Source organism: Tursiops truncatus, chromosome 1 (assembly GCF_011762595.2).
Source record: "Tursiops truncatus isolate mTurTru1 chromosome 1, mTurTru1.mat.Y, whole genome shotgun sequence".
NCBI classification, from domain to species: Eukaryota; Metazoa; Chordata; class Mammalia; order Artiodactyla; family Delphinidae; genus Tursiops; species Tursiops truncatus.
In genome coordinates, this window is record NC_047034.1 from 95811326 (window position 1) to 95835430 (window position 24105).

The 24105-nt window shown below is 40.7% G+C and overlaps 2 protein-coding genes across 5 annotated transcripts in view; both read left to right on the forward strand.

Annotated features, from left to right (window-relative positions):
• Positions 1 to 16321, forward strand: part of DBT (dihydrolipoamide branched chain transacylase E2) — a 43938-nt gene extending 27617 nt beyond the window's left edge. For 2 of the 3 annotated variants that reach the window (XM_004315392.4, XM_073810439.1), the window contains 7 exons: positions 363 to 484; positions 3103 to 3319; positions 4310 to 4476; positions 8735 to 8812; positions 10726 to 10917; positions 11056 to 11127; positions 14421 to 16321. In XM_004315392.4, the coding sequence (XP_004315440.3) occupies positions 363 to 484; positions 3103 to 3319; positions 4310 to 4476; positions 8735 to 8812; positions 10726 to 10917; positions 11056 to 11127; positions 14421 to 14588 (1016 nt within the window). In that variant the 3' untranslated portion in view covers positions 14589 to 16321. The remainder of the gene's footprint in view (positions 1 to 362; positions 485 to 3102; positions 3320 to 4309; positions 4477 to 8734; positions 8813 to 10725; positions 10918 to 11055; positions 11128 to 14420) is intronic. The other variant, XM_073810436.1, reaches the window with a different exon arrangement.
• Positions 16322 to 16449: 128 nt separating this feature from the next.
• Positions 16450 to 24105, forward strand: part of LRRC39 (leucine rich repeat containing 39) — a 35835-nt gene continuing 28179 nt past the window's right edge. For both annotated transcript variants that reach the window (XM_073810489.1, XM_073810495.1), the window contains exon 1: positions 16450 to 19660. The gene's annotated coding sequence lies outside the window, so the exon portion shown is untranslated. The remainder of the gene's footprint in view (positions 19661 to 24105) is intronic.

The following is a 24105-nucleotide window of genomic DNA, read 5'->3' on the forward strand; positions in this document are numbered from 1 at the left end:
TTCATATGTATATGAGAAATTTATTAGGAAAATGTTTACAATACAATGTGTTTTAAAATTTATGAAAGAAATTTGCATTTTTTAACTTGTAGCTGCTACATAATTTTAACAGAAATGAAGTAAACAGCAGGCAATAATAATCATTAAACAGTACCTGGTACCCGTACACCCCTCTCACTCACTCTAGTACCCTTGTATGTTTTTCCATTTTACAGTTGTGTTTTCCCATTCTGAAGTAGCTCATCTATTATGCTTTTTGACTGTATACTTTAATTTGAATTTATTTATATAAGACACTAAGCTTGTTGTTTTAGTTGTTTCAATATTTTCTACTAAAGAGTAAAATTTTACCTTGTTACCAGATTCAGAAGAAGATGTTGTTGAAACTCCTGCTGTGTCCCATGATGAACACACACACCAAGAGATAAAGGGCCAAAAAACACTGGCAACTCCTGCAGTTCGTCGCCTTGCAATGGAAAACAATGTAAGTTTTCTTAATATTTAAGTGTGAGATCACACAGATGGTATACATGTGTATCTATGAAGAATTACCCAGCTATCCCATGATGAGATGGCTCAAGTTGGGATTAAAGGAAACATGAAAATGTCTGTTACTAAAAAGTGATAGTTGCATAAAAGTCCTCACGAGCAATGAAAAGAAAATTGTGAACTTATTATTCATGTTAATTGAGAAATGTGGATTTATTATTCTTCCTGAGATCCTAATAACAGTCAGGGCTACCATTTATTGAGAACTTGTAAATACTAGTGTCTTAGATCAGGTACCCTACAAGCATAGCTTGAGACAAGGGTTTGGGAACACATGGTTGATTGATTGAGACAGTGATCATCTTTACTAGGAATGAAGGAAGGCGTACAGGGAAGGGATGGGAAATGGGCCAGGCAAGAATGTAGTCCCAAGGATCTGCCTGATCCCAGGGAGGTAGGGAAAACCATAGAGCTATACTGACTTGAGTCAAGGAGCCTGGCCTTCTGTTTTCCCTCTTACCTGACAGTCATTGCTGCTTTACCTCCAAAGTGAGATGGCTCCTAGGCATTGTGCTAATTATTTACATGTTATCTCATTTAATCTTCACAACTCTGAGACAAAGGGCCCTTCTAAGACTTAGAGAGGTCAAATAACTGGTCCAAGGTCACACAGCTAACCCAGTGGTGGAACCAGGATTCTGTGAGAGTCTCTGTGACTCTAAAACCAGTGCTCTTAATCATTAATAGTGTCTCAACAATTGATGCCTCCATTATTTGAGCACTTCTGAGCCAGACACTATACATACATTATCGCTAATCCTCACAGTAACCTTGCAGACTGGTTTGGGTTATCCCCTTTTTGCAGATGAGAAAAGGTAGAGGAGTTGATTAAGTTGCCTAAAATCAAGTAAGTAGCTGAACTGGGGATTTGAGCACAAATCTGTGTGGTTCCAAAGCCTGAGTTCTTTCCACTATGCCTCACAATGCAGGCTTTTGTTTGTCTGTCTGTTTTTGAGAGAAGTAGTTAAATTACAGTTGGGGGGAAAGAAGTTTACATTTTGGGAATAGGTAATAAGAGTCATTAAAATGTTCATTCTCCTTCAGCTAGTTATCCTACCATTGGGGAACTATCCCAAGGAGATAATCTAGGATATATTAAAGTGTTTTATATAACCAAAAATTAGAAGGCACACATGTGTTCAAAATCAGGGAAATGCTTAGGAAAATTATGTTATAAACCCTTAATGAAAATTTATTAGCCATTGAATGTGTTCAAACATGAAGACGATTTAGCTTAACAGAAAAATAGAAATAGTAATATGGAACACTACACTGTTAAGGGCAGCAGATGAAATAACGCTCTTATATATTGCTTTGAAAGCTATAAACATTTTACCATTTTTTTTAAAATTATATAAAAGGACTACCTGTAGAAATATATGATGTGGCTTTCCTTTTCCTAAAGATGTGTATAATTAGAGCATTTGTATAATTACTAGATATTAAATAACAGATTTATTATAAAATCACCTTTTTCCCCCTTTTTTTTGTAGTTTGTATATTAATTATTGAGTTTGTCTAAAATTAAAAACCAATGGCACTTACAGTTGTTTGTAATTACCTAAAAATTATGTTTAAATTCTTAGAGTTCATTTGTTATAAACTAAATGTTTGATGTGATAAAGCCCTTTACTATTTTGTGGTCATTCTTAGAGAAGCATTAATACAAATGAAATAGGACTTAACCTTGAGAGTTTAACTAATGTACACTATGCGTGAGGATATCATCCAAGCTAATGTGTCTTTTTATTTAAATACAGTTCAATTTAGTGAAATATTTTATCTCTATTACCAAACATAGGAAGTGATTAAATAAAGCCAGATCACAAATGTTTCCCAAAAGTATCATGAGTGCCCAGTAGAAAGTGGAATTATATCACCTGTTGTTTGTTCTGTGGAAAGCAATAATAAAACTTAACTATTTGACCCTTAACTTGGACCAAGGAACTCACATTCCAAGTATGCCTCAGTAAAGTTAATTTCAGTGTTTTGTACTGATCTTTCTAAAACAGCCATCAGAAAAAAAAACCAATTCAAGAGAGCTTTTATAGGATGATTACTTTAACCATTACATGTTTACTGGTAGCCAAGGTCAGAAACAGGGGTCTACATTTGTTACAGTGTTTAACTCTTGTTTAAACTTTCAGTTCTTCTTATGTAGTCTCCAAGAATAGAAAAAAATCAAATAAGAATTATGCAAGAAATTTAGAAATAGTTGACTGTTTAAAAGTGTGTTTTCATAAATAGCTATATACAATGTAGATATTACATTGTTACCGCATGGGCAAATGAACAGTAAGTACAAAAGTAACAAATGATCACTTATGAAGAGTAGCTATAGTTTATAGCATTCTATTGAGAAGATGAAAATGTTATTTATAGTTTGCAGTGTTCTATTAAGATAATTAAAATGTTATTTCCTTATACTAATTTATTGGGCAGAGATACTTTTTTTTACCTTCAGTTCATTTAATTTCACTTAGAGACCTCAGTGATGGGTTTATTTATTTTTAGGTAGTTTTATTTTTAGCATTAAAATGTGTCATTTTTTAGATTAAGCTGAGTGAAGTTGTTGGCTCTGGAAAAGATGGCAGAATACTTAAAGAAGATATTCTCAGCTATCTGGAAAAGCAAACAGGAGCTATACTACCTCCTTCACCAAAAGCTGAAATTATGCCACCTCCACCAAAACCAAAAGAGAGAACTATTCCTATACCAATATCAAAACCTCCAGTATTCACAGGCAAAGACAGAACAGAACCCATAAAAGGTAATAATAATAGTAATGTAAGGTAATAGAGTAATTATTTGGGGGGAAGCTACTTCAACATGATGAAATTACAGTTTTTCTAGGAAAAGCTTTAATATATACTGATAATTTTTGAAGAGTAACATGTTAGCAGGTTTCTTAGAGTATAAATTTGCGTACAGATATTTTTTCTGTTTGAAGACTTGCTTGGTATATTTTAAATATTATTTTTTGTTAGCTTTCAAAACAACTACTTCTGATTTGTTATTTACAAACTCTTAGGATAATTAACTTCCAGAAGAGTGGCTTTGCAAGAAGTCATTGTGTAAATACATGGCTTTTGAATTTATTATTATTATTATTATTTTGGCATTGTTATTATTTTTTTTGTTTGGCTGCATTGGGTGTTCATTGCTGTGCTCGGGCTTTCTCTAGTTGCAGCGAGCAGGGGCTATTCTTCGTTGCGGTGCAAGGGCTTTTCATTGCAGTGGCTTCTCTTGTTGTGGAGCACAGGCTCTAGGTGCACAGGCTTCAGTAGCTGTGGCACGCGGGCTCAGTAGTTGTGGCTCACAGGCTCCAGAGCACAGGCTCAGTAGTTGTGGCGCACGGGCTTAGTTGCTCTGCGGCATGTGGGATCTTCCCAGACCAGAGCTCAAACCCGTGTCCCCTGCATTGGCAGGCGGATTCTTAACCACTGTGCCACCAGAGAAGCCACCTTTTGAATTTTTTATATACCACAGTGTTGAAAGCAGTTACCTGTTACATTATTACAGTTGACACTGGGTGTTGTGCTATAGTCAATTCTTCAGCATTGAAATTATTGGCTTTCAAGTTATGTAATGAAGATGGTAGCTCCAAGAGGAAGAGTTTAATTAAGAGTAAGTAACATTAGAAAACCTTCTATTTTAGTTTTTAAAGGGATTAAAGGATTTAAGAATTTTTATGAAGTACATATATATATGCATATATGTATATATACGTATATATATATGTATATTTAATGTTTTCCAGGCTTTCACAAAGCAATGGTCAAGACCATGTCTGCAGCCCTGAAGATACCTCATTTTGGATATTGTGATGATGTTGACCTTACTGAACTGGTTAAGCTACGAGAAGAATTAAAACCCATTGCTTTTGCTCGTGGAATTAAACTCTCCTTCATGCCCTTCTTCTTAAAGGTAAGATTTTAGTCATTTCAAACAAGGCTCGAGTAAGACGGTTAAATTTTGTTTTGCAAATATGCAATGTGTTAACTATGGGTTTGAATAAAAATATATTTCTCACAACATCACATAGTTAGAAAAATGTACAAGTACACTCTCTTTGTTTCATGGAAGTTTATAAAATTGAAATTTCTGTGTCAGATTTTTATCGACTTATCTCTTTGAGCTAGGTGAGGATTGTCCTGCCATGTAGGTAAAGCCTTTAATTCTGAAAGGATCACTCCAGCAAAGTCCTGATTTGAAGAAAAGTGAGACTTGGTGTTGACCTCCCACTGCTCAACAAACTTATATTGAGGCCTCTGGGAATCATTTCTAGTACTGGGCCTTGGTGCCAGTATCAAAAGCATACGGCCGTCAGCTGACCCTGAGCAGCCCGCTAAGCACCATTTAGAAAGCAGCGGCCATACGCCTGACCCCGTACCAAGCGCGCTGTATACAGTCTCTCTTTTAATGATCAGAATAATGCTAACGTGTAAATACTGCTATCCCCATTTTCCATTTAAGGAAATTGGCACTCAGAGAAGTTGAGAAACTTGTCAAGAATTTACATCTAACAAGTGGAGAAGCTAAGTTTTCGGTTCTGGTCCATTTTTCTCAAAAAATGCATACTGTTGTCTCTAAATCCAGCGTGGCTTCCTACCAGCCCTTTCCATGGTTCTTTTCAATGGTTCCCCTTCAGGATTGCCTTCAGGACGGTTTCTCAATGCGTTAACGTGGCGTAAAAAAAGTATTTCTATGCGTCTCTGCCACCCACCTCTCCAGTCTTCTCTGTCACAGTCACTCTCTCCGCTATAGTCAGATTAAGCTACACATAGTTGCTGGAATACACAACTTGACCTGAAATGCCGCCTCCTCCCTTGATCAAATACATGTGCATCCTAAACACCAAATTTTGCTCCAGTGTAGAACAGAGTACAGAAGCCGGTTCCTTCTACAGAAGCCAGTGGCTGTCACAGTTTGAGTTAAATTGCCTTTTGTTTCTCATTGCAGTTTGTCTCAATGTTTTGAAAGTGTTTATACTCAGTTGTCTCTTCACTGATGCTGAGTCTTGTAAGGCAGAAGCTGTTCTCCTATATGTCCATCTTTTTAACAACTACCCTCACAGGGAAAGAGATGGTCTATAAACATGAGATGTAGTAGGTGCCAGTAAATGAGAGATCTGGACTATATTACAGCTATAGAGGGTCATCTGTAGAGACACAGCAATTGAAACAGGTGGATGAGATCACCCAAATTATGTGTGAAGGAGAAGAAAAGAAGGCTAAGGGTTTTACATCAGTGTTTAAGGGGTAGGTAGAAACTGAGTTGGCAAAGGCAATGGAAGAGGCTGAGTGGGGTCAGTGGTTTGACAATAGGAGAACCAGAAAAGAGTCACTTAATAGCCAAGTGTATCTATTGCTGTATAACAAACCACCCCCAAATTTCATGGTTTGAAACAATTACCGTTTATTATTTCTCATGAATCTACAGGTGAGCAGGACCTGTCTGCTGATCTTAGCAGAGCTCACTTATATGTCTATAGACAGGTACTAGATTGGCTAGGGGCCAGCTGGTGTAGGGTGGCCTCAGTGAGGATGACTCATTTCTCTTCTGGATGTCTCTCCTATCTGCCCAGTATGCTAGTCTGCACATGGTCTCAGTCCTGCCGGGGATGAAGAGAGGGAGCAGAATGTTAGCACTTTCCCCAAGCTGTGCTGCATTGAGTTTGTTTTTAACTCATTGACCAAGGCAAGTCACATGACTAAGCTCAGAATCAGCTTGCAAGAGCACTACCAAGGGACTTGGATAAGGAGGCTCCTTACAGATTGGGGCCTTTGATTCAGCCTCTCACACCGAGAGACAAGGAAAAAGTTTTAAGAGGAAAGTAGATAATGGTTATATGCATTACAGAGGTCAAATAGGATAAGGGATGGGAACAGGCTATTGGATTGGTAATGAAGAGGTCATGTGTGGCCTCAGCCAGAACTTACTGAATAAAGTATTGTTGAGGTAGAAGCTTGGTTGCAGTTAGTTGGGGAATGAAAGAAATTGAGGAAGAGGAGAAACCTGAAAAAATATGCAGAAAGGCAGACAGGGCATAGGTGCAGGTGACAGTTACGGTGGTTGGAGTAGATTGAATAAAGGTTCCATCTGCTCCCTCCCCTCCTGCACACCCTCAAGGAAAAATTGAGCAGGTCTGTAGGCTGAGGGAAAGAGCTGGAAAATGGAAAGTTAAAAATGTGTGAATGCGGGGCTTCCCTGGTGGCGCAGTGGTTGAGAGTCCGCCTGCCGATGCAGGGGACACGGGTTCGTGCCCTGGTCCGGGAAGATCCCACATGCCGCGGAGCGGCTGGGCCCGTGAGCCATGGCCGCTGGGCCTGCACGTCCGGAGCCTGTGCTCCGCAACGGGAGAGGCCACAACAGGGAGAGGCCCGCGTACTGGAAAAAAAAAAAAAAAAAATGTGTGAATGGGAAGCACTGATAGAACAATGCCTGAGCATGAGGGCAGAATGAGTTGAAGACCCCGGTGGAGAAGTTCACGGGGAGGAGAAGAGAGTGCCACCTTCTTGTTTCAGACTGGGCTCCTCTTACTGCTTCCTGTGACAAGTCTGTTTTGCAACAAGGACAGTCCAGCTTTTTAATATGTTAAATTTATTTCATGATTGTTTTTCTTTATTGTTCCAGTCTGAATGAAATATCTGATTTTTATTTTGAAAATAAAAGTTAATATGCTTTGTTTTTAAATAACATTTTTTTCCAGTCTATATAATTTTAGAACATTTGGAAAATACTACAAAATATTGTACAGGGGGAGAAAATGACCTCTTATCTGTGGACACACACCTTGTTTTTCCTTTTACAAAATTTGGATTATACTCAAAATACTGTTTTTAATGTATAATACTTTAACCTTAGTTATGGGTTTTTATATAAAGAAGATTAAAGTTATAGTTATCAAATCAAATGCTTAATAAAACTTTCCTTAACTGTCTAGTTCAAGGATATGATTTCTTTTTTTCTGTCAAGACCACTGACCCACAGACAAAAATAACACTTAACACAATGCACATAAAGAACTCTTAATTGGACAAGATGAAGGCAGTAGGAGAGGGAATTCTTTTTAGGGACAATTTAAAACATTTTTATTTTCCTTTTTTTTTTTTTTTGTGGGGGCTGTGCCACTTGGCACTGCTTACAGGATCTTAGTTCCCCAGCCAGGAGGGATTGACCCAGGTCCACAGCAGTGAAAGCGTGGAGTCCTAACCACTGGACTGCCAGGGAATTCCCTATTTTCCTATTTTTTAAACTGACTATAAGGCATGACAACCAAATGCAGTGTGTGAACTTTGATTAGATCCTGGATGGGCAGAGAAACAGCTATAAAGAATATTTTGGAGACAGGTAAATCTGAACATGGACAGAAGAGAAATGGTAGTAAGAGAAAAAAGGAAAAAGGAAAGGGAGAGATTAAGGCAGGAGAAGGCACAAATGCCATCAATTCTGGGAAACAGGCTCTAAAGTAAATGTTTGCACCAGCTCTGCCCTTCGCTTGGCCAAGGACACCAGGTGGAACACTGGCCTCTCAAATCCTTATCACTTGTTCTTTCTACACTGGAAAATAGCTTACTACTTTTTTGTTTTTGTTTTTGTTTTGCGGTATGCGGGCCTCTCACTGCTGTGGCATCTTCCGTTGCGGACCACAGGCTCCGGACCCGCAAGCTCAGCGGCCATGGCTCACGAGCCCCGCCGCTCGGTGACATGTGGGATCTTCCCGGACTGGGGCACGAACCCATGTTCCCTGCATCGGCAGGCGGACTCTCAACCACTGCACCACCAGGGAAGCCTTGCCTTTTTGTGTTTTAATTCAAAGTGTTTCTTTGAACTACAGGTTTGCTTCTCATGGAAACCCTAAGACTCTACATGTAAGTGAGGAAAACGTAGAATTTAGACCTTTTTTTGGTACTTTGGTCAGTCTGCATAGTTACTTTGAAAATCTCCTTGATGTTTACAAGCTCCCTGATTACTTTATCTTTTATTCTTAAATGATAAGGGTAACCTAGTTCCACATTGCTGGGAGGTAACATAGGGAGTAATATGCCTGGTACATGTAGACTTGCAATTAAACTCAGCTTAAATAAGAGTTCTTTCCTTCCATTCTTTCCATCTTATTGCTTCAAATCCCCTATCCTTTCCAAGTTAAAAGTGCTAACATTGTATTTCTCTCTCTAAACAGGCTGCTTCCTTGGGATTACTACAGTTTCCTATCCTTAATGCTTCTGTGGATGAAAACTGCCAGAACATAACATATAAGGTTGGCTATGTGCTGTGATAAATAAAAGTGCAAATGTGCTTGTAGGTTAAAGAAGCTTCTATTATACCTCAAGTGGTGATCTTCTTCAAACTGGAAATTAAAGTGTGGGGTAAAACATTAAACTGAAGATAAATCTGTTGCTATTGATGTTGGTTTTACTGGTTAATAATACTATTCAGATATGCAGATTGCCATTTTTAATGCCTTTTGGTTTTCTGGTTAAAATAATGGAAATATACAGCTGTGAGACAATGGTTTACATTTCCCATCGTACATATCCTCTCTGCCAACAGAAGAGCTCTCTCAAAATGGAATTCCTGCAGTTTTTAAAACAAGAATAATTTAGGGACTTCCCTGGTGGTCCAGTGGTTAAGACTTCGCGCTCCCAATGCAGGGGTCCCGGGTTCGATTCCTGGTCGGGGAACTAGATCCCGCATGCCGCAAGAAGATCCCGCACGCCGCAAGAAGATCCCGCACACAGCAACGAAGATCCTACGTGCCGCAACTAAGACCCGGCACAGCCAAATAAATATTTTTTTTTTAAAAAATTGAATAAAATCACATGCTTGTGTATTGATACCCATTTAAAAAAATAAACAAAGGGACTTCCCTTGTGGTCCAGTGGTTAAGAATCCGCCTTCCAATGCAGGGGATGCGGGTTCGATCCCTGGTCGGGGAACTAAGATCCCACATGGCGCAGGACAACTAAGCCCCAAGCGCTGTGGAGCCCGTGTGCCACAATTAGAGGCCTGGTGCAGCCAAAAATAAGTAAATATTTTTTAAAATTTTAAAAATAAAATAAAACAAGAATCATTTAAATGAGCAAAGTACTGAAAGTTTGAATTCATTGAGTGAACTCTTCTGTTTGGAGTGAAAGTTCATTAAGGCTGAGAACTCTTTTGAGGATGCGGCCCTTACTTATATTTCTTATTAGAAATATATAACCAGAAAGTGAGCTTTACATTCTGGGGGGGTTGGATCTAAAATCTTTCCATGTTATTAATACAACTTCCTCATTAAGTATATACTTGTTGCAAACAATTCAGATAAGAAAATAGTGATACTTACCTTCAGTCCCATAGTCCTAAGATAACTCACTTTATGCTGAGATGTACATCTCTCTAGGATTTTATTTTTACCCAGTTAAAAAATATGGGGCTTCCCTGGTGGCGCAGTGGTTGAGAGTCTGCCTGCCGATGCAGGGGACACGGGTTCGTGCCCCAATCCGGGAAGATCCCACATGCCGCGGAGCAGCTGGGCCCGTGAGCCATGGCCGCTGGGCCTGCGCGTCCGGAGCCTGTGCTCCGCAACGGGAGAGGCCGCAACAGTGAGAGGCCCGCATACCGCAAAGAAAAAAAAAATGGAGTTATATATATTATATATATATATATATATACATATATATAATATCATATATCTTTTTAAATTTAAAACGTTTTTCTTTTAACTATTTTCTATTTAATATGTTTTAGACATCATTACATGTCAATAAATATAGCTTTGTTATCATTTGTTTAGCCAGTGACTTATTGATAAGCATTTTGATCATCTGCACTTTTTCAGTCTTATAAACAATCTGACTCAGCATCTCTGTTCATCTCTACATACTTTTGCATTTACCTCCTTAGCACACGTTTTTGTAAATGTTGGTATGTACTGTTAAATGTTCTCCAGAAAGTATATACCAGCTTACACTTCCACTAACAATGGATGGAAATAATCTATTGCCCTATATTCTTACCAAAAAAAATTTATCTTTTTCAAAAAAATCTTTTAAAATTATTTCTTTTAAATCATCACCAATATGGTGAAAATAGTTTTCTATAGTTGAGTTCATAAGGCAGTAAAAGTTGAGACTTTCTTTTCTGCTAGCTTATGAAAAGGCTGCTGTATAATTGTTTGTTTATTTTTAGGCTTCTCATAACATTGGGATAGCAATGGATACAGAGCAGGGCTTGATTGTACCTAATGTGAAAAATATTCAGGTCCGCTCCATATTTGAGATCGCCACTGAATTGAACCGCCTCCAGAAATTGGGCTCTGCAGGTCAGCTCAGCACCACTGACCTTACAGGAGGAACATTTACTCTTTCCAACATTGGATCAGTGAGTAATAGTAATATTCAAGTTCATAAACCATAACTTAAGATTTGTGACCATATGCTCAGTTAAAAATATAAACTTTAATTTGCCATTTGTTCCTCAGAAGCTTAATTTTTCTACTCTATTTTGTTTGTTTTTTAGATTGGTGGTACCTACGCCAGACCAGTGATATTGCCACCCGAAGTGGCAATTGGGGCCCTGGGGAAAATTAAGGTATGTTTGTTACATAGTTGAAAAAAGAGTTTAAGCAAATTGGGATAGGAAAAACAAAGAAGAGTAACCGTTTCTGAGGTTTTTCCCCTCACTTCGTAGGTTTGAGTATGGTATTGGGTTTAGTAAGCCAATTATTTCTTCCTAAGAACTAGGTCTGTAACTCCGGTGGCTGCCTCTCTGTAGAGTAAATGCTTGTGATCTGGGTTGTTTCCGAATGGATCAACCATTGTGGATGATGCCAGGCACAGGTGTGAGCCTTTCTGAATAATCACAAATGTAGCCAATCTGAGTCTATCAAAATATCTTTATTTCAGAATACCAAAGAATAATAGTAAGCCAATCCAAATTATTATTTATAACGGTAAAACACCATTGAGAGCGTTTTTCTTAAACGTTGCTCTGTTCAAGAATCATTGGGAGTGCAGTTAAAAATGCAGATTTCTTGGCCTTGGGGACAGAACCTCCAAAATTTACATATTAAACAACAACCCATGTGGCCATGTTATAGGAGACTGACTTAGAATAAGGGTTGCAGTGATTCTTAACCCTGGCTACACATTAGAATCATCTGGAGAGTGTGAAAAAAGTGCCCAAGCTCACCCCATACCAACTGCACCAGAATTTGGGGTGGGGTGGGGCTGGGGCTTGGGCATCCCTATTAACTCAGGGTTGAGAACCACCCAAGTTAAAGAAATAAGCTCATAGATACCATTTCAATACCACCATTATTAAATGTCATTGTCACTAAATTAACCTTGATTTTGATCTTCACGTTTTCAGAAGAATCTTTCTTCTTCTCTGTATTTATAATGCTTCCACATGGAACATCTCTGGGACTTACTTTTCATGAGTTTATTACTTTCATGTTGGCATCCAAAATCTTCACAGATACTTTCATTCAGCCTTTGATTTGCTTTCTAGCAGCTGGTACTTTGGCTGCTAAGTTACTCCCTCTTCTAGCTCTACTTTCCCTTCTGGCCCACGGAAGAGACAGGGAAGAAAAATAAGAACACATAGCATGACACTGTTCTGTCCAAATCGGAAGTTTCTCTAAGGGATTAACTTCTCTATCACTCGTCCGCCCCCAACAAGCATTCAGCATTCGATTCTCACAGAATTCTGACTTCTTGCAGCTTACAAACAAACCATCATACCTATTTAACAAAGTTTTGTTTTCCCTTTTCCTGAAAGCAGTTTGTTTTCTTCTGAATTGTACATATAGGTATATAATTGTGGTAAACTATACATGACAAAGTTTACCATTTTAATCACAGTGTATGGTTCAGCAGCAGTAGGTACAGTCACACTGTTTGCAACAATCACCACCGTCCATCTCCAGAACTTTTTTATCATCCCAAACTGAGACTCTGTGTGTACAATATATACCACATTTTGTTAATCTATTCATCTCTAATGAGTATTTGGATTGTTTCCATTTTTTGGCTATTGTGAATAATGCTATGAACATTGGTGTACAATTATCTGTGTGAGATGCATTTTTTCAGAATCATCTCACTCATGGTTTTTTCAGGTTATGAAGCATAGTTCTTAAAGTATAAATCTGCATAGTGACTTAATGTAGTTAATCCTTGTTGGGTAGGGACAGTATTTCATTCCTTTCTCCCTTTGGGTCGTCTCTCCTTTGCTATCTTTTGTTTTCACTGTAAATTTTACACTGTCACTAAATAGTCTTAAGTCACTAAAACCTCCACATTCCTCCGTTCTCAGTCCTTATCTTTCTTGACCTATTAGCTGCGCTTGAGTTGATCAATACTGCCTCTTTGGAAAACCTTCTTCACTGCGACTTGCAGAAAACCTCGCTAGTCTGCTTCCCCCCCTACCTAGTGCCTGTTCCCTCTGAGTCTCCTTTGCCTGTACCTCCTCATCTCCCCATCTCTAAACATTGGAGGACCCCAGGGCTCAGTTCTGCCCTTTTCTTTATCTGATCCAGTCTCATGGCTTTAAATACCATTTATATGCTGATGGCTCCCAAGTTTATATCTCCAGACCAGACTAGACCTCTCCTTTGAACTCCAAACTCTTATTTCCTACTCAGAAGTCTAACTAGGCATCTCCAATTTCCTGCCCCTTCCCTCACCACCACACCCTCTCACCTGAAGTCTTCTCCTTTCAGTGACTGGCCATTCTGTTCAGAAACCTCCAATAGCTTCTCACCTCACTCCAAATCAAAGGCAAACTAGCTGCAGCGGCCTACCATGGCTCTACACTGGTGCCACTCAGTGCAACTGGGACCCACATCAGGCTGTGACTGCTGTATCCAGGCTCTGAGGGGAGAACTACAGAAGGGGAGAGTAGGGCTCAGAAACCTTCGTTGCCCTTTGACAGAGTGATTTTATGTCTACTGAACCTAACGATAAGAGGTGGAGCTTGCATTTTGTATATCTTTTTATATCATTATAAAAAGATAATATATTTTTGATATATATTCACTTTTGATATATTTAAAAAAAAAAACTAACCTGCAATGAATTCGCTTTTTCTTAAATCTGTTTTTGGAAAAGTCAGAGGCAGACTGGGAAGCATAACTGTTGTCTTAGCAACATGCCCCCCTTCAGCCTGCTCCTTCTGTATCATCTCCCACCTCTCACCCCGGCGCCTCCAATGCAGCCTCCCTGCCAACTTTGCTGGTCCTCCAACACTCCAGCCATGCTTCCCCCCGTCTTTCTCCAGGTGTCCATATGGCTTGCTTCCTCACTGCCTTCAGTGAGGACACCTTCTTGGTGAGGCTTTCCCTGCCCACCTGTTAAAAAAGAAAATGCAACCTCTCCCCTATTTCCACCTCCTGCGTATAATCTCTATCTCCATTCCAAAGTGCTTTATTTTTTCATTTGCACTTTTCACTATCTAACACACTATATATATTTTACTTATTTATCTTAATCGTCTGTCTCTCCCCATTAAAATGTTAGCTCCAAGAGGGCAAGGATTGTTATTTGTTTTGTTCATTGCTTTATCCCCAGAGTCTAGCAGAGTACCTGGTACATGGTAGATGCTCAATAAATAGCTGTTAAATAATTGAAATCTGAAACGAAGTTTACTGTACATACGGAAATTATACAGACAACAGGAAATACTTTGGAGAAACTCTGAAAGCTTGAAGCACACACTCACAAAGATGGGAAGAGTAGTAGTTAGCATTATCAAAAGTCATTTGGGATGCCCATTTCTTCTCTATTATAGGGAGGGAGATTTGCCTAATCTTTCACCATTGTTTTTACGAGAGCTTGCTTTGAGCAAGTGAAGGCTGACTCTGTCCTTTTCCTTATTTGTAGGCCCTTCCCCGATTTAACAAGAAAGGGGAAGTATATAAGGCCCAGATAATGAATGTGAGCTGGTCAGCTGATCACAGAATTATTGATGGTGCTACAATGTCACACTTCTCCAATTTGTGGAAATCCTACTTAGAAAACCCAGCTTTTATGCTACTAGATCTGAAATGAAGATTGATAAGACATCCTTGAACTTTCTGAGCTTCAAAAGAAAATGCAGAGCCCAGCTGTGCAGCACACGTTCCTCATTGCAGTTTGTATTGTAAATGATTTGTAATGTATGATTACAGTCTGAGACACAATATGTATCACTATTCTGTTAGAGATTTTACTGGAAAGGAATAATGGTATAATAGTTCTCCTGGGCTGTCACATTTTATAGGTCATAGTACGCCTTCTTAATATAGTGCTGAGGTCTTTGTGTCAATGGATTGAAACTGGCAGGAACAACAAAATGAATATTACTGAAAGACAGACCGCCATATACAGTATTTGCCCTATTTTTTTCTTTCTTTTTTTATTTTAAACTAACTTTTTTTAAATAAACTTTTAAAATTTTATTTTATTTATTACTTTTGGCTGCATCGGGTCTTAGTTGCGGCATGTGGGATACTCGTTGAGGCATGCGGGATCTTTTGTTGCAGCACGGGATCTTCATTGTGGCATGCGGGCTTCTCTCTAGTTGTGACATGTGGGTTTTCTCTCTCTAGTTGTGGCGTGCGGGCCCCAGGGCATGCAGGCTCTGTAGTTTGCGGCGCACGGGCTCTAGCTGAGGTACGTGAGCTCAGTAGTTGTGGCTCACAGGCTTAGTTGCCCTGGGCATGTGGAATCTTAGTTCCCTGACCAGGGATTGAACTCACATCCCCTGCATTGTAAAGCAGATTCTTTGCCACTGGACCATCAGTGAAGTCTCTAAACTAATTCTTAATGAAACTTTTCAATTATACTTAGTTGGGAAAAGGAATTTATATGCAGAAGTATTTTCTATTTCCCCACAAGAATGCAAATTATTGTATCAAATAAGTGCAATTGTATTTACCTTTTAAGATATCCTGGAGTGTGTTGCTCTGTAGAGATTATCATCTGTAAATATCTTATTTGTATAAATTAATATCTTTTAAAAGGGAAAATTATAAGCTAATCTTAAAAATGCCCAATTACAGTTTTATAGCCAGTAAGGCCACTAAAAGTATTTGTTTAAAGTGGATATACTTTTAGAATTTGGTAATGGTTTAGTGTTTTATTGAGAAAAACTTCACCTTTACAACCTTGCTTCAATGTAAGGAAGGTACTTTAAATGTAGCAACCACTGACATTGTGTTACATTCAGAAGTCCATTGCCTTTTAACTTTTTTTTTTTACTTTCTTGGTCTTCAGCTAAAAAAATAGGATAGATTAATAAGTTAGGGTCTATTCTATTCTTCACATCCTGAGAAGGAATATGAATAAGGGGAGAGAGAAGACTAATGGGTAATTATGGACATTAAAATAAAATAATAAATTTTGCACAGAAATAAAGGTCATGATCATTTTGTTAGAGGCCCACTTGAATCAGAAATTCATGTTGTTTCTAATATTGTCTAATTGAATACTGTATGTTCAAGTGAAGTTTTGTGACAGAAAAAGTTGTTTTAATGTCTACTTGATTTTTTTCAAAATGGAAATGATGTATAATTCAGAATATAATGGATCTACTGAATGTTATTTTTTAAATTCAGATAATATGAAGAGTTGCAAAGAAAATAAAATCAACCATAATCCTACCACTATTAACATTTTGATCAAGGTATCTGTATACATAACTATTCTTTTTATGAAAATAAGGTTGTGCTGTATCTACTATTTTATAGTTTGATTTTTTAAATTTAACATTATGAGTCAATAAACAGTTCCACATTATGATACTTTTAAATGGCTGCATAATATTCTATTGTTTGCATTTATTAAATGCAAACATCTACTGTATACTAAGTGTGGTGCTAAGCAGTGGGTACACAATGTCCATCCTCATGGTTCCTGCCTTCATTGGGCTTACAGTCTAGGGAGCGAGACAGATATTTAAAAATCATAAAAATAAGAATATAATTAACTTTTAAGTAGGCGAAAACAGGGTGCTATAAGAGCATTTAATAGAAGTTACTGATCCTGTCTGGGAAGATGAGGAGAGGATGTACCATAATTTAACCAATTCCCTGTTGATGGCATTTACAGAATTTTAAGTGAAGAATGACATGATCAGTAAAAATGTCCCCTTCACTTAAGAAATGTGAGGGCTTCCCTGGTGGCGTAGTGGTTGAGAGTCCGCCTGCCGATGCAGGGGACGCGGGTTCGTGCCCCCGTCCGGGAAGATCCCACGTGCCGCAGAGCGGCTGGGCCCGTGAGCCATGGCCACTGAGCCTGCGCGACCGGAGCCTGTGCTCCACAACGGGAGAGGCCACAACAGTGAGAGGCCCGTGTACCACAAAAAAAAAAAGAAAAAAAAAAGAAATGTGAAAACTAGGAGAACAAGAGCTTTGAAATAAGTATGTAATATGTTCCCCTAAAAGTCCAACATCATTGGCTCAGAATAAACTCTTGAGCTATCTGTTGTATCCCAAATCCCTGCCATTACCACCTTCTCTTTTGTCTCATCCTTTGAGGATTCAGCAAAGGATTTGCTTCCCATTGTGTGTTGGACCTTTAAGATAAGAGGATCCATTGGGAGGGATGAGGGGGCCAGGAGCACAGCCCTAGTAGCTGATCCACAGGGCTCCACACATCATAGGGCGGGAATTGTTTAGAGCAAGGCCTTAGCCGTATTCCTAAAGGTGGAAATTAAAGGGAAGAAGCCAGAAAATTCAAGTCCGTCACTAGTATGTCTGGAGGTTGGAAGGTACTATATGTCCATGGGGGAGAAGCCAAAGTTATTGGCCCCAAATTATTGTTGGGAGCGCCCAACAAGAAAATCAAGGTTCCATTCATTATGTAGGGCGTTCCTCTGATTTTGAAAAGGAAGCACAATAGGGAAGGAAGTTTGAAGGACAGAAGCCAGATTGGTATTAATTTCCATTTTAGAGATCAAAATGTACCAAATCTTGAAACATTCCAAGAAGTGGTTACGTAGGGAAAAGAGAGCACACAGGCCTGTTTCGGCATTTCCCATGGCTTTCCAAAGTGGGTCCCAAAGATCACTTGATGGATTTCTTTGCTGACTTCTAAGTAAACTACGGTTTGAGAAAGATGATGGAACTCACTCAGCACTACCCTGCAGCCCCGAAGTACAAACCTTTCCTTGAAGTCTTCAGACTTATTTAACATTCACCCTGTAATTGATTAACTAGTTCATTCTGCACATATTTATTACTGAATATATGTATTCAGTGCCAGGCCCTGGGATATACACTGTGGATACAGATGAAGAAGATAGATGAAGTTTCTGACCTCACAGTGAGAACTCTGGCTGGTGACTAAAGCCTTCACCGGAAGTGGGTCTGTGCCAGTAACTTGGAGGAGAGCAGTGCTTCTAGAGTTGAGTTGTATCTCCAGTCAGTTCTTCATGGTGGTTTTGCTCCTTCCCTATAAACTGTCTTTTCTCACTGAGGTTAGATCACTGTGTCTCCTTTACACACTAGGCCTGCCTCATCAATCCTGCCTCACAAACCGTACCTAATAATAAGATAGACTCTGTCCTTAGGTCACACAGACACAGGCCATTCAAGCTCTTCAGCTTATGGTTTTGGTGTTGCTTTTCATGAGGCAAGCAACATAGGGGACCTACGTGAGCCCAGACACTTAGGGAGCAATATGCAAGGGCTGTACCATCTGAGCATAATATTTTCAGAGTGCACATAAAAGAGCTTCTAATTAATGAGTCATCTAGCCTCTATGCTCATGAAATAGTGGTAGAGAGGGAAAAATTGAGTAAAATTTGAGACAATAATTATAATAGTGTCAGGCACCGCTAATGCTTTACATATATTAATTCATTGCGTCTCTCCAGAAACACTGTGAGGTAGGTGCAATGATTAGCCCCATTTGAAGAAACAGAGTTTAAGTACTTAGATGCGTGTGGATTAACATACGCTAAAGAAGCATACAAAGCTAAACTACTATACCTCACTTAGTGTTCCAAATGCCAGGATTGTCCATGATTTTATGCTGTTTGAGGAACTGGTATTATTGAGCTAAAAGAAAGAGAGTTTTTGTTTGTCTTAGGGGTCTTAGCAGTTTGAAATACTCCCTGAAGGCCCTGTGTTCTCCAGGCACTGAAAGGAAGGAGTTTTGGTGGTATGAATTCTCTGCAGCAGTAGTTTATGAGAGAAGCATGATGTCAGTTCACCTCAGAACCGGATCTACCAACATCCTCCTGTTCTCTTTACTGAGCCAGACTTTACACACCAGAACCAAACTGTAGAAGAGCTGGCCATTGGGGATTCTCAGAGTACAGGATGCTTCCTTTAGGCATGAGAGTGAAACCTGAAGCTGCCTGCAGTGACTTCCCAGTTGTTCCTGGTGGCCTGTAGCAAAGCATGAAGACGATATCACGTGCTTCGAGAGATGATCAAAGGAAAATCCTGAGGCTTCCAGAGGAAAGGATTGGGGTCTCAGTCCTTGCAGACAGTTCCTTATCTTCCCCAGGTACAAGCACTCAAAAACTAGAAAGAGGTAAGCACAGAATTTGGGTTTTAGAAGATCCTCTTATGCCCTTTATTGTCCTAAGCTTCCATCGCAATGAATTAGTCCCCATTCCCTGAAAACAACATGCAGTGTATTTCATGTTTCCATGCCTTTGCTGGGCTTGTTTCTCCACTCTGTTCTCCACCAGAAGAAAATCCAGAACAAAAGTCACTTCCTTTTTTAGACCTCCTCTGACTGTGCCTCCCTACGTTTGAATCAATATTTATTTTTCCTCTCTCTCTCCTTCTTTGTCCACACCTCCAACAGGACTCATGCAGTGACGTAGCTGGATGAGTATGTCTTCACTGCTGGCCTGTGAACCCTCTCAGTAGCCCCAGCTCAACTGACTAGTACTCAGTATGTGCTGGTTGTCTTCAAAAGAAATCTATGCCCTGGATCTGATTACGTTTTTTAATGAAGTCCTCATGTAGCATTGAAGCATCGCCAATGACCCAGAAAAGTATAATGTGAAGCAACCATGGCCATGAGGCCGCTCTTGTATCTATGGAATGACTCTGAATGGCTATGCTTGCTACAAGGAAAAGTATCTAGAGGAAAAGGAATCTGTTCAAACCTCCTTATAATTGGTAAGACATTTGTTTTAAATTTTGAACAAAAGACAGTTACATTTTCTATGTGTTGTGTATATTTCATAGTTCATTGTAATTCCTCAGTTAATCAGAATGTTTAGTGCTTTCAAGCTCATTTTAGATTTTATAGAACTTGGATCATTATTTTGCTTTTTAAAATGTTTACAAATGATTCATTTATGCCACTACACCATGTGATTAAGCAAAGCAATGACTTATCTGAGGCCAAGCAGGAAATAACACAGCCAAATTCTCCAATGTTATTTATATGGGAAAACAATACCCACATTACAGTTGCATTTACTATGCCAAAAAAGTAGAAACTACTTAATTTATTGACTTACTGATTTATTGATTTATGCCCTGCCACTTTCAGAAAGAATTTCAGAAAGCAACTGTGTCCATAGTCATATTCACCACATTTGAACAGTATAACTATCATTGTTGTGTTGTTGTTTATAGCTACCTTTACATAATTTTTTTATAAATAAAGTTTTATTGGAACATGGTCCCACACATCCTTCTATGTTTTTTGTTTTCTGGTTTTTTTTGGTATGTGGTCCTCTCACTGTTGTGGCCTCTCCTGTTGCGGAGCACAGGCTCTGGCTGCACAGGCTCAGTGGCCATGGCTCACGGGCCCAGCCGCTCCGCGGCATGTGGGATCTTCCCGAACCGGGGCAAGAACCCGTGTCCCCTGCATCGGCAGGCGGACTCAACCACTGCGCCACCAGGGAAGTCCCTTTTTTTTTTTAAAGCTCTATGGAGTTGGGGTTTTGGGGGGGTTCTTTGTTTTTTTATTTTTTGGCTATATTGGGTCTTCGTTGCTGTGCACGGGCTTTCTCTGGTTGTGGAGAGCGGGGGCTACTCTTCGTTGTGGTGCTTGGGCTTCTCATTGCGGTGGCTTCTCTTGTGGCGGAGCACAGGCTTTAGGCGTGTGGGCTTCAGTAGTTGTGGCTCGCGGGCTCTGGAGCACAGGCTCAGTAGTTGTGGCGCACGGGCTTAGTTGCTCCGTGGCATGTAGGATCTTCCCGGACCAGGGCCCGAACCCGTGTCCCCTGCATCTGCAGGCGGACTCTCAACCACTGCACCACCAAGGAAGCCCAGTCCCCTACTATTATTGTGTTACTGTCGATTTCCCCTTCTCTGGCTGTTAGCATCCACCCCGTGCATTGAGATGCTCCTATGTTGGGTGAACAAACATCTACAATTGTTATATCTTCTTCTTGGATTGATCCCCCGATCACCGTATAGTGTCCTTCCTCATCTCTTGTAATGGTCCCTATTTTAAAGTCTATTCTGTCTGATATGAGAATTGCTACTCCAACTTTCTTTTTTTGTTGTTGTTTTTGTTTTTGTTTTTTTGCGGTATGCGGGCCTCTCTCTGTTGTGGCCTCTCCTGTTGTGGAGCACAGGCTCTGGACATGCAGGCTCAGTGGCCATGGCTCACAGGCCTAGCCGCTCTGCGGCATGTGGGAATCTTCCCGGACCGGGGCACGAACCCGTGTCCCCTGCATCGGCAGGCGGACTCTCAACAACTGTGCCACCAGGGAAGCCCTCCAACTTTCTTTTGAATTCCATTTGCATGGAATATCTTTTTCCATCCCCTCACTCTCAGTCGGAATGTGTCCCCAGGTGTGAAGTGGGTCTCTTGTAGACAGCGTATGTATGGATCTTATTTTTGCATCCACCCAGCCAGTCTATGTCCCTTGTAGACATAGATGTAATCCTTCTACATTTAAAGTAATCATTGATATGTATGTTCCTATTACCATTTTCCTAATTGTTTTGGGTTTGTTATTGTAGGTCTTTTCCTTCTCTTGTGTTTCCTGCCTAGAGAAGCTCCCCCAGCATTTTTTGTAAAGCTGGTTTGGTAGTGCTGAACCCTCTTAACTTTTGCTTATCTGTAAAGGTTTTAATTTCTCCGTTGAATCTGAATGAGATCCTTGCTGGGTAGAGCAATCCTGGTTGTAGGCCCCCCGCCCCCACAACACTTTAAATATGACCTGCCACTCCCTTCTGGCCTGCAGAGTTTCTGCCAAAAAATCAGCTTTTAAACTTATGGGGATTCTCGTGAACGTTACCTGGTGCCCTTCCATTGCTGCTTTCAATATTCTTTCTTTGTATTTAATTTTTGACAGTTTGATAAATATGTGTCTCTCATGTTTCTCCCTGGGTTTATCCTGTATGGTACTCTCTGTGCTTCCTGGACTTGACCAACCATCTCCTTTCCCATGTTAGAGAAGTTTTCGACTCCAATCTCTTCAAATATTTTCTCAGACCCTTTCTTCCTCTCTTCTTCCTCTGGGACCCCTATAATTCGAATGTTGGTGCGCTTAATGTTGTCCCAGAGGTCTCTGAGACTGTCCTCAACCCTTTTCACTCTTCCTTCTTTATTCTGCTCCCTGGCAGTTATTTCCACCATTTTATCCTCCAGCTCACTCATCCGGTCTTCTGCCTCAGCTATTCTGTCATTGATTCCCTCTACAGCAATTTTAATTTCAGTAATTGTGTTGTTCATCAGTTTGCTTGCTTCTCAGTTCCTCTAGATCCTTGTTAAATGTTGTTTGTATTTTCTCCATTGTCCCTCCAAGACCAAGGATAATCTTTACTATCATTTCTCTGAATTCTTTTTCAGGCAGGTTGCCCATTTCGTCTTCATTCACCTGGTCTTGTAGGATTTACCTTGCTCCTTTGTCCATAACAAATTTTTTTGTCTTTTTTTTTTTTTTTTTTTTGATGGGTGGTACTGTATTCCTGTCTTACTGGTTGTTTGGCCTGAGACGTCCCGCACTGGACTTTGCAGGCAGTTGGGTAGAGCTGGGTCTTGGTGCTGAGATGAGGACCTCCCAGAGGCCTCACTCCGATTGATATTCCCTGGGGTCTGAGGTTCTCTGTTAGTCCAGCAGTTTGGACTCAGAGCTCCCACCACAGGAGCTTGGGCCCGACCTCTGGCCTGGGAACCAAGATCCCGCAAGTTTCGTGGCATGGTTAAAAAAAAAAGGAAGAAAGAAAGAAAAAAAGGAGCAGTATGATATCAAAGAATAAAAAACAAAATAAAATTAGAAAGATAAAAAATATATTAGGAAAAATAAAAATATAATGGAAACAGCTGCAACAAGGTAAAACAAAACCGCAGCAGAAAAAAGAAAGAAAAAGCCTTGGCTATGGGGGCGGAGTTTAGGCGGGGGTAGAACTTAGGTAGGGCCAGGGTTTAGGGTGGGGTGGGACCTAGGCTGGTAGGGGTGTGATGTTTGAGCATGGGGCGGGGCCTAGGCTCAGGACCCACGCAGCAGGGAAAGGCCCTGGGGGCGGAGCCTAGGCTGGGCCGCGTTCAAGAGTGTGGCGGGGCCTCTGCTTAGGACCTGCACAGAAGGGGAGAGGCAGCGCGTGGAAAGGGAGGCCTGTGGAGCGTGGAGTTCCCGAGTTTGCAGGTAGGGCCCTGAGGGTGTGTGGGTGGGGTTCAGGCCCAGCGTGTTGGAGAGCGTCTCAGAGGTAGGGCCCTGGGTGAGGGTGTAGGAGCAGGGCTTGGGCTCTGCACCGCAGGAGGGAGGCTCCGAGGTTAGAGGATTAGGTCCAGGAGTCCAACAGGCTCCCTGGTGCCTAAGTGGACGGGGAAAGCACTGGCCACATTCCCTTCCGTTCCTTCGTGCCCCTCCCCCACTGTCTCCCCCAGGGTCTCCCCCGTCCCTGCTGGACCCCTAACCGTGGGTGCGTCCCGTTGGGTGTAGGAACTCCTCCCCTCCCCCAGCTGCCCCTCAGGGGTGCCGGTCCCCGGGGTCCAGCCTTTACTTTTGCTCCCCCTTCCCTCCCTCCCACTCCCTCAGGACCTGCTGGCTGGAGGGGGCCTCGGTGGGCAGAGGTTCAGGCCCGGGAATCTCAGCAGGCTCCCGGGGGCCCAAGTGGGCAGGGGAAACCTGGCCTTGCTCCCTTTTGATCCTCTGCTCTCCCAATCATTCCTCAATTAAGCTAGTTAAGATTCCCTTGGCACACTAGTTAAGATTAATTTCCAGTTCTTCATAGCTAAGTCATTAGAGACTCAGAACACTTTAAATTTAAAAAAATCTATTGTTGATAAATGTGGAAGTTTAATGTTGAATGTCCATAGAGCCATTACATTTTCCTTCTGGGCACACAGTTAAATATGTACAGCTTAGCCTGCAGTTAGGTAGGGCCGTGTGATCTATTTCTAGCCATTAGAATATGGGTAGAGGTGATGTAGGCCATTTCCAGATGTGGCCCATTAAACCTCCCAAGAACTCCTCCACACTCTCCTTTCTCTCCACTGCGGAGAAACCTGCATGTTGAAGATGGCAGCTACACACAGTGGGGACACCAGCAAAGCCCCCATCCCCCATATACTAGCACTGATTGGTTTGAATGTAATGCAGGTGAAAAATAAACTTTTGTTGTTTTAAGACACTATCTGGAGACTAATCTCAAAA